General features: G+C 46.6%; 1 protein-coding gene across 1 annotated transcript in view; it reads left to right on the top strand.

Moving 5' to 3' along the window:
- The window catches only part of PMEPA1 (prostate transmembrane protein, androgen induced 1), a 68,131-nt gene extending 59,874 nt beyond the window's left edge, over positions 1-8,257 (top strand). The window contains exons 2-4 of the mRNA XM_001510335.5: positions 435-589; positions 7,395-7,448; positions 7,638-8,257. Of these exons, the coding sequence (XP_001510385.1) occupies positions 435-589; positions 7,395-7,448; positions 7,638-8,183 (755 nt within the window). The 3' untranslated portion in view covers positions 8,184-8,257. The remainder of the gene's footprint in view (positions 1-434; positions 590-7,394; positions 7,449-7,637) is intronic.
- Positions 8,258-16,950: the final 8,693 nt, after the last annotated feature.

The raw sequence follows: 16,950 nt of genomic DNA, 5'->3' as shown, positions 1-16,950 counted from the left end.
ACTTAGCCCTAAGCTCTACTAGCCTGACTGTGGCCTGACGCAGATCCACACAGAGCTCTGCATGGAAGCTTTGCTTATGTCTGCAAAGCCTTCCCAATTTCTGCAAGGCTTTCCCACAACATTCTACCAAGCCACTTCTTGGAGCTCTGCTGTCTGTCTCCATGATGCGCATCCTCTTCCTCCCCCAACCCCCCAACAAAACCACATCAGCCCCCAGCGGTAGAAACATTGAAACCGGGGCCATTCTTGCAAACCTGAATGTCCTCTGAGCATGGTCCTTGAATTAATGGACCATTAATTGCCCGATCTGATAACCTTTTATCTGCCCCAGCACAGAGCACATAGCTTAATAAATGCCATCATCATCATCATTGCTATTATTATGAATGCACTTTCCCGGATCTCAAGCTGTGTTTTTTTTTTTGTCTTGACAGCGGAGTTGGAGTTTGTACAGATAATCATAATTGTGGTGGTGATGATGGTTATGGTGGTCGTCATCACTTGCCTACTGAACCACTACAAGCTCTCTGCACGCTCCTTCATCAACCGGCACAGCCAAGGGCGGAGAAGAGATGAGAACCTCTCCTCGGTAAGCCGTCTTGTGCCCGACTCATGTGGCGTTCTGGCCAGTGAGACCCTCAGAAAACCGCCGGTGGCAGGGACCCTCCTACCCCTCCAGTCTCCCCCTCCAGATTCCCTCGGCGGGGGGCCTGGGCCATGGGGTGGGAGTAAGGAAGAAAGTTGGAGTGGGGGAGGTGGGAATTTGGCACTTTCCACTTTTGGCTCCTCTCTAGGGTAGAGCAGTGACAGAGAGGATGCCGATGTGACAGCGAAATTGTGCTTTGAGGCTGCAGGTAGTCCTCAAGTTTGTTTATGGCCGTCCATGGACACATCCCCGGCATTACCCAAGAATTGCTGCCTGGGACTACTAGAAGTAAATCCACGAGCAGGGGGCTACACTGATAATAATAATGATGGTATTTGTTAAGCACTTACCATGTGCCAAGCACTGGGGCAGATACAAGGTAATCAGATTGGACACAGTCCTAACAGGGCTCACAGCCTGTGAGTGGAAGAGAACAGATATCTTCTCTCCATTTTACAGATGAGAAACTGAGGCACAGAGAGGTTAAGTAACTCACTCCAGGTCACACAGCAGGCAAGAGGTGGAACCGACTAGAACCCGGGTCACCTGACTCCCAGGCCCTAGGTTTTTCCGCGAGGCCACTCTGCTTTCCTCTGCCCTGCGATCTGTCCCCTTCACATACTTGATAGTCTCCCCACCCACAGCACTTACATACATATCCATAGTTTATTTTAACATTTTTGTCTCCCCCTCTAAACTGTAAGCTCCTTGTGGGCAGGGGATCATGACTGCCAACTCTGTTGCATTCTACAAAATGCTTAGTACAGTGCTCTGCACACTGTAAGCACTCAATAAATGCCACCGAATGACTGATAGCAAGAATGTTTGAGGAGCTTTGTCACTCCAAATGAGTTTGGGGTATCAACCCCTCCCTCCCATGCTTGAGATTGACCCAACGGAGAGTAAAACCAAGACCGTGTAATCTAGGCTAGAGGGAAAGGAAAATGGGCAGTTGCACTTGGTACTAGAATGCAGCCACCTCTTGGATGGGATAGAGCAGTTTAACCATGTCCAGCCACAGACCCACCCCCATTTTGGGGCCGTGCTCATCCCTCGACACAGATTCAGATCTCGGATTCAGCTCGGCCAGGAGAGTGACCTGGCTGGTCCTTAGATTCTTTCCAGATTGAGCATCTGGGATCTATAATTTCATAATTTAAAGCAGGAAGTGAGGACATATAATGGGTCTAATTGAAATTACAAGGGAAAATTGAGGTAGATTGTAAGGCCTGAGGGCAGGGCCGGGGCATTTGCCTCTGCTGCACACCTAGCACACTGACGGCACTCAACAACTAATCATACAGTAGGCTGGCTCTAATTGCCTAAATTGACCCAAGGCCAGAACACTTCAGCCCGGCCCCAGTTCTTTGGAACTGCTTGGGGATCTTGAGAAAACCACGCAACTCTGTCTTAGGGGGCAATGGAGTGGGGATGAAGAGGCCTGGCTATTCCCAAATGTCAACCCTCTGAAAAGCAGGGTCTCCCGAAAGGCTCCCTCGTTGCCGAGGCCAGAGGCGAAGCAGGGGTTTATTGCCAGCAGGTAGAGGAACAGGTGGCCAGGACGATTGAGCAAACAGACTTTCTCCCCAGCATGTTTGGACACCTCCTAGAGCAGAACCCTGAAATTATGCATCAGCATTCTGGGGTCAGGATACACCAGCTTGGGAAGGCCACCATCTCCAGCCAAGTCAGCAGAAAACAGCACCCGGGGTCGGGGGGGTGGGGGGGTGATGGGAAGGGAGAGGGGAAGACTAGTGGCAGCCTAGGAGCGGGTGGGTTTTCTGTAAATGCCACGAGGGACAGCCCTCCCTCCCTCCTTTCCATCTACCCACCTAATGAAATGTAGTGACCAGCCACTGAGGCAATCACTCTCACGAGCATCCGCCACCTCTCAGCTAGCAGGTCTTAGAGACCTGTGTGAAAACCAGTTCGGAATCTTCTTCACAGTTCGTTTGGACAGGCATTGTGTACCCATTTTCCAAGCTGGAAAACTAAGGCAGAAGGAGACCAGACATCAGAACTTTCCCAGGGTCCCCAAGTCCCTTAACCTAGGCTCTCCTGGGGCAGAAGGGTAAGAAAGATGTGGAGAGGCAGACGCGGCCCCCATGACCACTGACTATAAATCGAATCTCTTGTTTAGGGACAGATAACGTCTGATGAGGAGAACTGAAAAACAAATGCGGTCACCAACCTAACCCTCTGTCCTCCCTAACCTAAGGTAGAACACCAGCCTTCAGTTGGAAACTCTTCCTCCCACTTTGAGCTTTCCAGGGACATACATCTCCATCTGAGAGAGAAGCAACAGCCGTGTAGGGGAGAACTTATCAACAGTCGGTCAACCACAGAATTTATTGAGCACCTCCTAAGCACAGAGCCCTGTTTTTGGTCCAGTGGAAAGAGCTCCGATCAAGACCTTGGGAAACCTAGGTTCTAGCCTCAGCTCTACCTGTAGCTGTCTGGCATAGGTCAAGACCACAGGTGCTCTTTATAGCGAGCTGCACCCTTTCCCGCCTTGTTGTCCGTTGCACTCCATGTGCAGTGAATTGCAGCCCTGCCCGCCTCCTCGCCCATTGCACTTCGGGCCCCAGTGGGACCGTGACCGGAGGGAAGAGAGTGCGAGTGGTGCTGGCCAACCACTATCACTGTAATCAATTCCTTTGCGCAGGTTCTCGGTCCTGAAGTCTCAGGACCGAGACTCATCCATCGTTCCTGACGGGAGACTCCAACATCATCATCATCATCGTCATCACCATCACTAGGTACGGAGCCCCGTATTAGGCCCTGAGGGAGATTTCCGAGGAATGATAAGGTTCCTGGCCTTGAGGCATTTACAGTCTGAAAGGGTAAACAGGATAAGCCCAAATAAAGAAGTTATTCAGAACACAAAAGATCAAAACGGCTAAAAAGATACACACAAATCCGCCAGTTTGGCACTAAAAGTTCCAGAGCGTGGGAGTGCCCGGCAGTTTCTGAGGCTACTTGGAGCCAGATCCCCCATTCAGACTGGAGGAAACGTGTTGTCGGTGCGGTCGCCGCACACAAGCTTTTGGCTTACAGATTTTCGTTGTTATCAGGTCAGACTCACACCGTGTGGGTGAGTCTGGGCTGGGGACATTGGTGTTTGTTTTAGAGCTGTCACTGGGGCTTTGAACTTTGTTTTCGCTCGATAGTTTAGCAAGAAAAAGTCCTATTTTTAATTTCCTCTTTATGCAGCTTTTGTTTTTCCAGGTGTTTTTGTGTCTGAAATGGCTATGGATGCTTCCTCGGCCAGTCTTTTAGAAAGTGCAGTATTTTAGATGAAACCGCCCCCTTCCCCATCCCTTCATGGCACAGGGTGCACATTGGCTACTCTGTCAGTGAACGGAGTGCCCAGCTCCAGACCTGGGACTCTCTTGGAATTCAGGGTTCCTGAAGTTGCTGCGATGCGAATTTGTGTTGATGAAGGCAGGGATCATGTCTACTAACTCTCTTGTGTTCTCTCAAGCTTACTTTGCACAAAGTAAGCGCTCAATCAGTGCTATTGATTGACTGATAATCGTGAAGTTGAGCAGAAGGGCACCTCTGAAGTTAATGAGGATGGCCTCCTGGTCACGAACTTGATGACTCTGTAGCTTTCTCCCCACCCTTTCCAGACATCTGATTTGGTTCTCACTCCCTGTGAGCTGAGAGGAGGTGATTAGTATCATGCCCAATTTTCAGATAGGGAGACTAGAGGCAAGGAGAGGTTCAGTGGCACCTCACACCTGATCATCCAAGACGCTCATCTAGGATTAAAGCAGGGAAGAGAAAACCCTGATTAGTCAGGGCACTAATGGCTAGATTTGAGGACTATTCTATGCAGATATTCAAATGGGATTACATTAGCAAATTAGTAAATCTGTACAATCCATGCCCGGAAATACACTTTAACCTTAATTTTCCAGATAGTTTCAGTGCAAATCGGGTTTTTAGCCTCAAATATCCACAGAGTGTAGGTGAGTAGAGTTGGTTCCAAATAAAAAAAAAAAGATTATCTTCTTAGGTGAATTTTTTTTCCCCACCAATTCTTCACCACTCCCAGCCAGGAAGACGTGGAGCTCAGAATATGAGATCTCCCATTGTGGGTAGGGACAGTGTCTGTTTGTTGTTGTATTGTACTCTCCTAAGTGCTTAGAACAGTGCTTTGCACATAATAAGCATTCAATAAATACGATTACGATTATTAAATATAGAGACCCGCAGGGTCTCACTATCCACTGGGACCAACTTTGATGGTTTCATGCCCCAGTCTTAATGTTCCTTCTCACTAAATGTGAGTGCTTAATGGGCACTTATAGACTAGATGCACAGAACCATCCTAAGTGCTTGGGAGAGTCCAATAGAAATCATTATACATGAGCTCTGCCTTCAGAGATCTCACCACCTGCCTGGCCCCTGCATTACCTTGGGGAACTGTGTCTGTACTTCCAGAGGAAGAGTGGGTTTAGGACTCAATCAGCCCATTTGTCCTTAGTAGACAGAGATTGGGAGCTGCTATCCACTGTGAAAAGTAAAGGGAAGGAAGTCCTTGGCTGGGTGAATATGCTCTCTGAAAGGTAGGAAGGTGGGGACAGTGGAGGCAGCCAGGCCTAGTGGAGATAGCACGGACCAGAGGCAGAAGAACTGGGGTTCTAATGCCGGCTCTGCCACTTGTCTGCTGTGTGACCTCAGGAAGTTACTTGATTTCTCTGTGCCTGTTACTTCATCCGTAAAATGGGGATTAAGACTGCGAGCCCCATGTGTGACATGGACTGTGTCCATCCTGACTAGGCTGTACTGATCCCAGGACTTAATACACTGCCTGGCACAAAGTAAGTGCTTACCAAATACCATAGAAAGAAAACAGTAAGCAGATCTTGGCACTATTGCCTGCAGCAGTTGCTGGTGGAACGAGGCACAGGTTGGCAGTGCCACACACCCCTCACAGCGAATTCTTCCTTTCTGTGTGAAGCCCAGAATAGGCTAGTCCTGTATCACAAAGCATTTCTCTTCCCTTATTGGCTTTCTGGCCGCAGGGAAGACACCTCAGTGTGAAACCAAAGGGCTTGAGGGACTTGGTTATGGGAGAGTTTTTACAGGGTTAATTAAGTTACATAGATTTGCATGGGTCAGTGGAAAACTTAGTTCTGTGAAGGTTGGCCTGAAATAAAGGAGTCTGTGGCAGAGAGGTTTTACCCTACTCTCCAAACTCCCTCAAAGCCGCGTCCGCAGCCCTACCGAGCCCGCTCTTTCACTCGTGTCCCCGGTTCCTCATGTGATGACCGGGATTTGGGCGTAGGGGTTGGATTCGTGAGCTGTCAGAGACTCCTTCTCTCGGAGCCGGGGACTGGGTGTCCGGCCCCGCCTTGGCAGCCGGGACCAGCCATGAAGTGTGGTTTGGAATCGTCGTCTCCTGCCTGGGAGCGATGAGTGTGAGTGGTTTATGAGGTTTGGACTTTGGAGAACCACGTGGCTGTCTCCTACGCATATCAGACAGCAGCGCTGCCAAACCGAAACCCACACATCATCCCAAGTAACTTCCCTACCGCAGGGTGAGCAGAGGGGCCCCCGTCTGGGGAGCAGGATGCGGTCGGAGGGGAGGGGGAGTGGAGGGGACGGTAAGGAGTGCCATGACCCAGGCCTTCCTGGGTAGCTTCTAAGCCCTGGTCTGGTCCTGCCTCAACCCTCCGCTGAGCTCTGGGAGACGAGAAGAGCCGCCTACTGCTTCCGACCGTGAAATCCATCTCCCCATTCCCACTCTGTCATGTTTCTCAGGTTTGGGCTCACTGTAGCCTGAGCTCTGGGTGTCTGCTCCAGAGCAAGCTCGGGATGTCTGTGCTCCAGAACGGATACCATAGTGCACCAGCGCTTAGTGCAGTGTTTGGCACAGAGAAAGCACTCAAATCCCACAGTTGTTAACCCAGCATGGTGCCCGTGTTTCACAGCAAGAGCTTACTCTCTCCATCTGCATCCTTTCCCTGCAGATAAAAATGAGGAGCACAAGGAATTCAGGGTGTGAGCCCAGAAGAGTAGCCACACCCCTGAGGAGGTTGTGGAGGTTCCTGGGTGGATCCCAGAATTTGAAAGGACAGGCTTTCCTCCCCAAACTTAATTAGCCATTTAAATGTAGATGGCAAAGAGGAGAGAGTCCTCCTCTTTGCCTTCCTTTGAAAGTATGTTGCCCCCCACCCTGCGCCACCCTAGTCCCCTGCTGGAAGCCTGCACTCTTTGATTTATAGGGTTATCACTCCTCCAATGTACACAATGCCTCGACCCAGTGAGCTACCCCCTTTTGCAAGTGAAAGTCCCAGGGAAACTCGGTACTTGGATAACTGTATGTGATCGATTGGTTGGTTGATTGAGGGATTGATTGTCCACGTGGCCAAAAAACACTGGCACTGAGCGGTGGTTTCAGGTCCCCTGAGCTCATGGTTGTTGGACGGAAACCCCTTGACACCCGGTCCCTCCCTCCCTCCCTCTTAGACTATGCGCCTCATGCGGGACAAGGGTGTGCGTCTCATCGGAGAATCTTTAATCTGGCCCAGAGGAAGCGCTTCATAAATCCCATCAGTAATGTGATTTGTATTAATTCGTTCCGTGGCACTAATCTTAATTTCACATGGAGCTGAGCACAGCACTGGACCGACATCAGAACCCATCCTTGCCCCTTGGTCCGCTGACACTTTGTAAATGTGGAGTCTCAAGAATATCGCTCACCGTTGACCCCCTCACTCTTTCTCCTCCCATTTAGGAAGGAAGCCTCTGGCCGTCGGAAAGCACAATGTCAGGAAACGGAATCCCAGAGGTAAGAGAGAGACGGCCCCCCTCGGCCCCTCCCATCGCCCTCACCCTCACCCTCTCCTCTCACCCGGTCCAGTCACCCACCCTCACCCTCTGCCCCACCTGTCCCTCCTCCCCGACGTCTGTCGCCCACTCTCCCCCGGCCGCCTCACGTTCCCCCGCCCTCACCTCTCTCTGTCCCTCTCTCTCCCAGCCGCAGATCTACGCGCCCCGCTCCGCGGACCGCCTGGCTGTGCCCTCCTTCCTGCCGAGGGACCGCTTCAACCGCTTTCAGCCCACCTACCCCTACCTGCAGCACGAGATCGACCTGCCGCCCACCATCTCGCTGTCGGACGGCGAGGAACCTCCCCCTTACCAGGGCCCCTGCACACTCCAGCTCCGCGACCCCGAGCAGCAGATGGAACTCAACCGCGAGTCGGTCCGGGCCCCCCCCAACAGAACCATCTTCGACAGTGACTTGATCGATAACTCCGTGTACGGGGGGCCCTGTCCCCCCAGTAGTAACTCTGGTATCAGCGCCACGTGCTACGGGGGCCACGGGAGGATGGAAGGCCCCCCTCCGACCTACAGCGAGGTGATCGGGCACTACCCAGGGTCGGCCTTTTACCAACACCAGCAGAACAATGGACCGCCTTCCCTCCTAGAAAACAGCAGACTTCATCATTCACAAATCAATAGCCTTGAGAGCACAATTGCATGGAACAAAGATAAAGAGAAGCAGAAAGGACAGCCCTTTTAAAAAGCCAGAAAGAACGAAAAGAGAAAGTTTAAAAAAATTAAAAACAAACACTCTGCACTTCTTAGAAGAGAAAAATAAAGGGGTGGGGCGGGGGGAGGGGGCGGAGAGGCGGATGGAGGAAGAGATAAGAAATTCACCAACCCTTCTCCACCTCTCCGTGTATAAATATTTACTTGTTATGTCTGGTCTGAATGCACAAGCCAAGAAAGCTTGCAAAAACGTTTCTTTGTTGAGCTGTGTCTTGAAGTCGAAAGAAAAAAAATGACAATAGTCTTTGTTTTTGTTTCTAGTTGAGCTGTGTGCGTGAATGCTTTTTTGTTTATGATTATTTCACTTAACTTTAAAGACATATTTGCACAAAACATTTGTTTAAAGATCTGCAATATATATATAAATATATATATAAAAATAAGAGAAACTGTATGTGCGACGGCAGGAGTATTTTTGTATTAGAAGAGGCCTATTAAAAAAAAGTTTTGTTGTTTTCTGAACTAGAAGAAAAAAAATGGCAATTTTTTGAGTGCCAACTCAAAAAGTGTGTATTACATTGTAAAAAAAATACAAAGCAGGGGTTTAGAGTTATTTATATAAATGTTGAAATTTTGCACTATTTTTTAATATAAATATGTCAGTGCTTGTGTTGATGGAAGCCTCTATTATGTCTACCACAAACAAACTGTAAGGGATAAATGTCAAAATAAATATTAAACTAGCTGAAGGTGTGGAATATCCGAAACTTAAAAAGTGACAGCCCGATAAGGAACACTGTAAAAGAGACTGCTTTTCATGCAAAATTGTAGTTTTCCGAAGTCACCTTAGAATCTCCTGGAATTCACAGTCTGCTAATGGGTAGTTTAGCGATACCCGATTGCTGTTCTATACATTCCCTACTGAGCAAAGACATTCTTTTTTGGGCTATTTAGGATGATCGGAATAAACAAAATTGAAAGAAGCTTCTTAATTACAAATGAAAACAGGAAGCTTACAGAAGCCCAAATTACCTGTTGTGATTTCTATCTTTTCTGCAATGAGAATAAACTTCTGTTACTGAAGGAACCTAGTTTTTATTCTGTTGTTGTTTCTTAAATCAAATGGATGAAGGTCCCTGTTTTAAGTGATTGAGGAGGTTCTTGTGAGTTCATTGCAATATATAAAATCTGCCTTTTGTGGAAGACCCAGCAGTGTGTCCTCTGCAAAGTGTTTTCAGTCAAATTCAACAAATTCTCAAACTTTTAATGGAAAATAATTAGTGCAATGCTATACTGCCGTAAGCTAGCCGAAGTTCTTTGGGATGTGATCTCGATCTTGGATTTTCATCGATGGAGTCTTGAGAAACCAACAAAATAGACCACAGAGGAAATAATGAACCCATGTTTCCCCCTGTGATATTTTGAAGGCTAAAAATATCACAATTAATGCTTTAGAAGCAAAACTCTTTACCTCTTCTGTTATTTCTTCACTCAACAGCACCCCCTTCCCATGACTCTATCCCCCACAGAAACAATCATTTCAATGTGTTTTATTTATCTATGTTTCATAAGCATTTTGTCTTACTATGCTATTGTTTACATTTTTATATTATGTAGATTTCTGATGTGATACCCTTGCGGTGTATTTGTACGTGAGAGAGCGAGCGAGAGAGCCAGAGAGAGAAGGGAAAATGGGGGGAAGGAGGAAACTGTTCTTGTTATCTTGCATGCAAATGTTACTTAGCTGTGTGACCTTCCTGTCTGCAGTGTAGAGAAACTCTTCCAAGGCAAGGAGGGGTCAGAGAGTGACCCACAAGACTGAGGGTTTTTCCATGGAGGTGATTTTCATTTTACTGCAAGATGCTATCTAGTAGAGTAACATAAATGAAAGATATAAAGGCAATAACTATTGTTTTTAAGCAACTTTTCTATTACTTGAAAGACCTAGAACAGTTTTGAAGTTCTGACCATTTGAACAATATTTATATACATATTTTAAGAAGATGAATAATAGATGAACTTGAAGTTTGACCATTTGGCTCGTTTGCCTGGCAATAGTTCTGTACCCTTGTGATATCTGAACCCGCTTCTCTACAGCTTCTTCAAACCTTCAATAGCTTTACAAGTAACATCACCTAAATTTCACTTCTCCTTAAAAAGATCTTGAGGAGAAACCAACCCAGTTTGTCGTGAAGGGTACACAGACACATTTATAGAAGTTTTTAAATAAATGTATCTTTCCTTTATGTGACATGTCTATTTAGTGCCTTATTTAAAGAAACAGTAACCCTCCATCGCAAAAGGGAACCTGGAGGGAGGTCACACCTGGGAAAGCTGGCATCTGTTCGCCCAGTTCATTAGGGGTACTGTCTCTTTAAAACATCCCCTTCACCCACTAGTCCCAGTTCAATGTGCCTAGGCCTGTAAGGTGCTCCCTTTTTGTCATTCATGTTCTTGGGCTGTTTGTTAGGTGCTGTGTATAACTTGAATACGTTTATACACGTCTCCTCTCCGGGAGGTAGAAAACTGTGGTGGATGTTGTAAACAAGTTACCAACCAAAAGACAGACTGAATTTATCTACTGCCCTCTTGAGCCAAAATGCTTGAGTCGTATTGTTTCGTTCCGTGGTCTAACTGGTGTACATGTTAGGAAAGCAACAAGATGCAACAAAAGCGGGCCGGGGTGGGGACGGGGGTCACTTCAACAGTTTTGGGGCCAGAGACTGCATCGCTGTCTAAAACCAGAGCGTCCATATGCAAGCGTGTTGCAACTTGAAGTTGCTAAGCAACCAGATTGTGCTACCCAACGGAGGAAACTTTGCAAACAAGGAGCAAATGGATCCGTAGAAACAGCACTCACAAAAGGAAAATACCAAGGTCCTTGGTCATCCCAAGTCAGTGTTTTCTGAGAAAGCAAAGTAAAAAAAAAGAAAAATCCTTTCCCTGGGTATATCTTCCCAAATTCATAATTTTCACATGGTTTCAATTTTGCAGGCCCAATTTGGGAGCAGGAGAGGCTTGAAATTGAATGACTCTACCAAATCCTCCCCTCCCTCACTGCCAAAAAGGCTCTTTCTCTCCCCCCGCCCCCAACCAAACCCAGCCTCATGCAGTGGCCACTGATACTTGCTCTTGGCTTTGGGTTGGAAGGTTGATGAGGCCCAGTGGGTACTTGAAATGTTAGCTGCTGATGTCCAAAATCACAAGGAGATTTTGGTGATGACCTGGCCCATAAACACTGATGTATTCTTCTGGATTTCTCCCCACATTTATTTCCCCGGCCCTTACCGGAGCTTTCTGATGATCCCATTCCAAAACCTGTGCCTCTTCTAAGTCGTGGTGAACACCTAGCAGGCTCTCATTCCAGTGGGCCTTTTAGGTAGAGAGCAAGTTGCCCCAGTTTTCAGCTTCGGAGTGTCACCCAGTAGTTGGACAGAGAGCACTTGGGGAGGAAATGCCAACAAAATCTAGTGACCGAGGAAGGCGAATGTGGATTTTTTTTTTTTTTTTTTTTACAAGGCCAGCATGCAGATGGGGTTCAGTCGGCTTCTTGGGTTTGGGCGCCAATAACAACAAAACGTTTCTTTCTGGACTCTTGGGTTCGAATGATGGGAGATCCAGCTCTCCCGATCTAGAGTAGCAGTTCTTTAAGTGTTAATCATCCTGGTGGAAAGAAAAGCAAAAGCACCAACTCTCTCAGAAGGCCCCTTTCTGTTGGTGTATGGACATGAAATTGCACTAAATGCCATATTCAAAGGAAGCCCAACATTTTTGCAAAGGATGCTAATGACCGAATCCAGATGTGTAGCGTAAACAATGCTAGACGAGAACAGAATTCATTTTTATTCCCTATTGTCTCTGTGAATTGTATATTTCGGAGATTTTATATGTGCAACACAAAGCTCCAGAAAAAGAAAATGTTTTCCAAAAATTGCGCTTCAAATTTTGCTGTACTATAGAGCTCATGAAGGACAACATTACAGTCCTAATTTGCCTGCCTTATAGCCACATTTCATTGTATTAATCTTTTCTTCAACTTCCAATTGTGTTGCTTTGGCTTTGGAGTTTGTTATAGGCAGTCCTGTATCCTGAGTTCTGTTCAAGTTAAACTTATGTAACTATTGACAACACATTCAATGCAGTACCTACTCTATATTTTGCTGTTTTAGTATGAATACGTACTCTGATGCCAATTTACAAAAATCTGTTGTAAACGCTTATTGTGTAACGGTAACCAATAGTGGCAATGACGACATTCTAAAAAGCTGCAATACTTATACAATAAATTTTACAATTCTTTGGAAAAATGCCTTCGCTTTTCCTTTTTTACCCGAATTCAGAATTCACCAGCGTAAAAGTAAGAAGAGGTGGAGGAGGAGTCATGGCGGTGGTGTTACTGAGGGCCTATAAAGTACAACGCCCCATACTAAGCCCTTGGGAAAGTACAACGGAAGCCTTCTCAGGTACATTCCGTGCCCACAAAGAGCTTACAAGCTAATGGGAGGAGACAGACACAAACATTTTTATACTTGATACTGGGGCAGGGGAACAGGAAACCTATATTTTCATTCTGCCACAAATTCAAGGAGGGACTGTAGCAAGTCATTTAACTGTGTTAATTTCTCCTCAGTTTAACAGAGTCAAGTTAAGGGGGACACAGAGATGGACAAACTCTTCTGAGTGGAACTGAGTTTCCTAGATGTGTACCAAATGACTGTTTTGGAAGTCTTTTCACATTCTCCAGAAGAAGGCTTTTACTTCCATTTCCTGGTGTTCTCAAACTAAAGTCTACCCTTTCATGTCGTTGCAGTTTACAGTGGCCTTTCTTCGGGATCCCATTCTAGTTGAATGTGTAGACTCAATTTCTTTGGAAAAGCAGTGTGGCCTAATGAAAGGAGCGTGGGTCTAGGAGTCAGAGGATCTGGGTTCTAATCCCACTCTGCCACAGGTCCTGCTTTGTGACCTTTATCAAGCCACTTAACTTCTCTGTGCCTCAGTTACCGCATCTGTAAATTGGGGATTAATCCACACCCCCCGAGTTAAACCGTGAACCATATTTGGGACATGAACTGTGTCCAACCTGATTAATTTGTGTCTACCCCAGCTCTTGGTAGAGTGCTTGACACCTAGTAAAACCTAAACAAGTACCATCATTACTATTATTTGAACAATTAGTTGCTCTTTTCCTTACAGTGTCTTTAGGTTTAAGAAAGCACAACCTGCTTGCCCGACTGCCTGGGTTAAATTGGCTCCATGACCCCATCATCAAGTGGGAATTTGTGCCTTGAATTCCATCGGCCAATGGAAATGCCTTGCAAAGCTGTTTAATCATGTGACCTCAGTCAGAAACTCTAATCACGCAGGCGATTTTTCTTGACTGAGGCTAGAGTCCAACGGCAGTAATCACATTCAAATAATAATCGAAAATCCAGGTTCCAGGGAGTTGCCATTCCTTTTACTTTATATGAATTGGGTGAAAGAAGACTCTTCCCAAGAAAGGAAACACCTTGGCTCCAAACATTTCTTTCAGAATAAATCCCTACCTACTCCTATGTCAGAAGTCACCTAGTCCACCTTCTTTACCCTTTCCAAGACCGTGGTTGCCAAGTTTCTCTTACCAAGAGAGGCTTCCCTCAGACACCTGTTCGAATGTGCTGTTGACATTTCTGTTTCCATACTGAGCCTTGAGACATTCCTGGACCCCATCCAGGAACCCTGTTTAAAAATGGAAGACCACCCACTCCTCCCCAAAGGCGGGAAGGGGAAAATGACGTCAGTGTCAAGTCTGACCCGTGGCAGATCCTTCAGACTCCAGGCCTACCATCCTGAGCCCCAGGTCGAAGCTTAATCTCCCGAGAGCCTGGTCTCAGCTCAAAGGAGAGCTTGCTGGCTACATTCCCTTGGACAAAATTTCCTCTAAAAATTACTTCACCCCCTTCTCAAAACTTTGAAGCCTTCAAAAAGCATGGAACTTTAAAAACTATAGACCCTTTAAGTGGCCCTCAAGGGATTTCTCTTTACTTTGCAAACTCCTACAGGTGGTGACATTGCAGTCCGGGTCACGAAGCCACCGGCCTCCCTTGGGCATAGGAAGCAACCATACAGGGAAGGTGAAATGTGAAAGGAAGCAGACTAGTGATGCTGGCGTGAACCCAGGACCGGCTTTGGTCCTCAATAAATGTTCCATTGCCATATTCTTCATGGCTCCGATTTATATAAAGCTACAGTCGTACCAGAAGTTTAATACTTCAAGGGCCTATCTGTCCCACTTCTGTCTTTATAAAAAGAGACCTAGAACACTCTGTGTCTGATTGCCGGAGAGGCTATAAAACTGTGAAGGGAGGAGCACGCAGCAAGCACTTAAAAGAATATCACCATCATTATTATTACTAATGTATAGTTTAACAAATTCCATACCCCCCAAACTTGGGGACACCCACTAAACTTGAGGTGAAACAAGACAACCAGTGAATGATAACTACATGGAATTTGTTAACTAATGAAGACGATAGAAAGCGGGTTAACTAATAAGGGTTGGATTCAATCAGTGATGAAAAGTTCATAATTGATTATTAGGGATGTTTGAAGGAAAAGTTAAGGATATTCAGGGATCCAAGAAGGGTTTCATAAATTTATGAGAAAAGGAGCTGCTGGTATTAGAGGGAGAAGTTTGGGGATTTGTGATTGAGGAAGGTTGTAAGGTGACAGCCATGATCGGAGGCAGAATCTAGGGCTGAATGGGCCATTGGTCTGATTCAGTCCTCTATCATTTACACTCTTGGGCTACTAGTTGATATACTGTGAGGAATGACCTCTAGGAAATAATGAATAATTTATCAATAACAGCTGGCAACCCTGAATGAACCATGGGGCAATGGATCATTCCCCTCTCAGGATTGCACCTGGCTACGGAGGGGAGAGTCAAGCGGAGGCATATCCACTCCATTCCTAGGTTGGGCAGTGGCTAGTGAGTGGAAGGCAATCTGCTACAAGTCAAAACTCCCCTGTGCTGGGCAGCAGCGGCATGGGAGAGAATCAAGGGGCAGAGATTCAAGTTTACGGTGTGGAAGAAGGCAACGGTAAACCACTTCAGTAGTTTCACCAAGAAAACTCTATGGATATACTACTAGAACAATTGTAGATGGAGAGGTGGGGCATTCAGGGAGAGATGACTTTTGGAAATAGGTGGGAAATGACTCGACAGCGTAAGACAAGACAAAGGATCATTGAAACCCCCCAGTGATCCCAAAACTTTATTTTAGCCTTTGGTGGCTACCTTCTCTTCCCAAAGTGGCTCAAAGCTCTGCCCCGAATCTGTCCCTCGACAAGAAACACTCCCAAGCTGGGAACTGGCCTGAAAGCAGGCAAGTGAAAGGAAGAGGAAGAGGAGGAGAAGCAAGCAGCCTGAATATTCTGTACAGTGGATCATCAGCTCCTAAAAAAATGAGATTTGGCTGTATTGGGTGTTTGACTTTCTCTCAAAAGCCATTCAGGTCCATCTGGAAACTTATTTTCAAGAAAGGAGGGTTTGGTCTATTTGGTGATGATTTTCATTCATATTACCTGATGTCAGGCTAAATCTTCTGACCTCTTTCCACATCCTCAATTAGACTGCCTCACCCTCTTCAGAATGCCTTTGGCAGAAGACATCTTCCAGAGAGAGATTCCTATTTCATAGCCCGTGGAAGTCTGTAGCCACTGAACCCAGGACAAATCTGATTTGCAAAATACCTTGGAAGGAACCCACCCTGTCAGGGATATGATACATAGTTTGAAATTACCAGGAGGAAGACAAATTACCCTGAATCATTATGTTGGGAAACTAGGTCAGAGCTCCAGGCTGTGATAACCTGAGAAAAATGAGGCTAAAATCACCCAGAGCTGTTTGGGGCCACAAGGTCTCTTTCTACCAAGGTGAAGGGAGGGAGGGGGAGCGAGAGAGAGGGAGAGAGAGCGAGAGAAAGAAAAAGAAAGAGGGAGAGTTCACCAAAGCCCAGTGACTTACAACTAAATGCTCAGAGACACTCGGCCTGTAACGGAGGGGTCCGATTAGAAGGAGTGCAAGAAACAGAGCAGATGGCTCAATTCTGGGGGTGGTTGATGCCAAACTGACCCATGACCCGGAACTCTGAGCTCCACATTGTTGCACGGTTACACTAGTGGGCTGCTCACCCTATTCTGGCAACTGAAGTAGAGGAAGCTGATTTAGTGTCTTCATATCCTTCCTGAAAACAGCAGTTCTGGTAGAAAGGGAGAAATCTAAACCCAAGTGTTTGCAAAGGCCTCTTTCTTTTTTTTATCTGAACCTGGGTCCTTGTTCCTCTCTGCTGTCTTCACTATCCTTGCTCCGCCCCTCTTCTTCTCACCACCTCAACAACAATAAAATATAGACCGGCCAGGGTGAAAGGAAGGTTTTTTATGGCATTTGTTAAGTGCTTACTATATGTCAAACACTGTTCTAAAAGCTGGGGTAGGTACAAGTTAGTAAGGTCAGACACAGTCCCTGTCCTATAGGGAGCTCACAGTCTAAGTAGGAAGGAGAACAAGTATTTAATTCCCTTTTAACAGTTGAGGAAACTGAGGTACAGAGAAGTTAAGTGACTTGCCCAAGGTCACACAGCAAGCAATCAGCAGAGCCTGGCCCATACTCCCAGTCCCATACTTTTTTTCCCTAGGTCATGCTGCTTCTTGGATTCAGTCTTGGGAACGAATCCAGGATTGCCCATTGCTTTACTGGGGTCATGGCTGGTGCAGAACTGGAACCTCTAAGGACTCAATTTCCACCCAAAGGGAGCAAC

The sequence above is a fragment of the Ornithorhynchus anatinus genome, chromosome 8 (assembly GCF_004115215.2).
Source record: "Ornithorhynchus anatinus isolate Pmale09 chromosome 8, mOrnAna1.pri.v4, whole genome shotgun sequence".
In the NCBI taxonomy this organism is placed as follows: domain Eukaryota; kingdom Metazoa; phylum Chordata; class Mammalia; order Monotremata; family Ornithorhynchidae; genus Ornithorhynchus; species Ornithorhynchus anatinus.
This window is presented reverse-complemented; position numbering and strand designations above follow the sequence as displayed.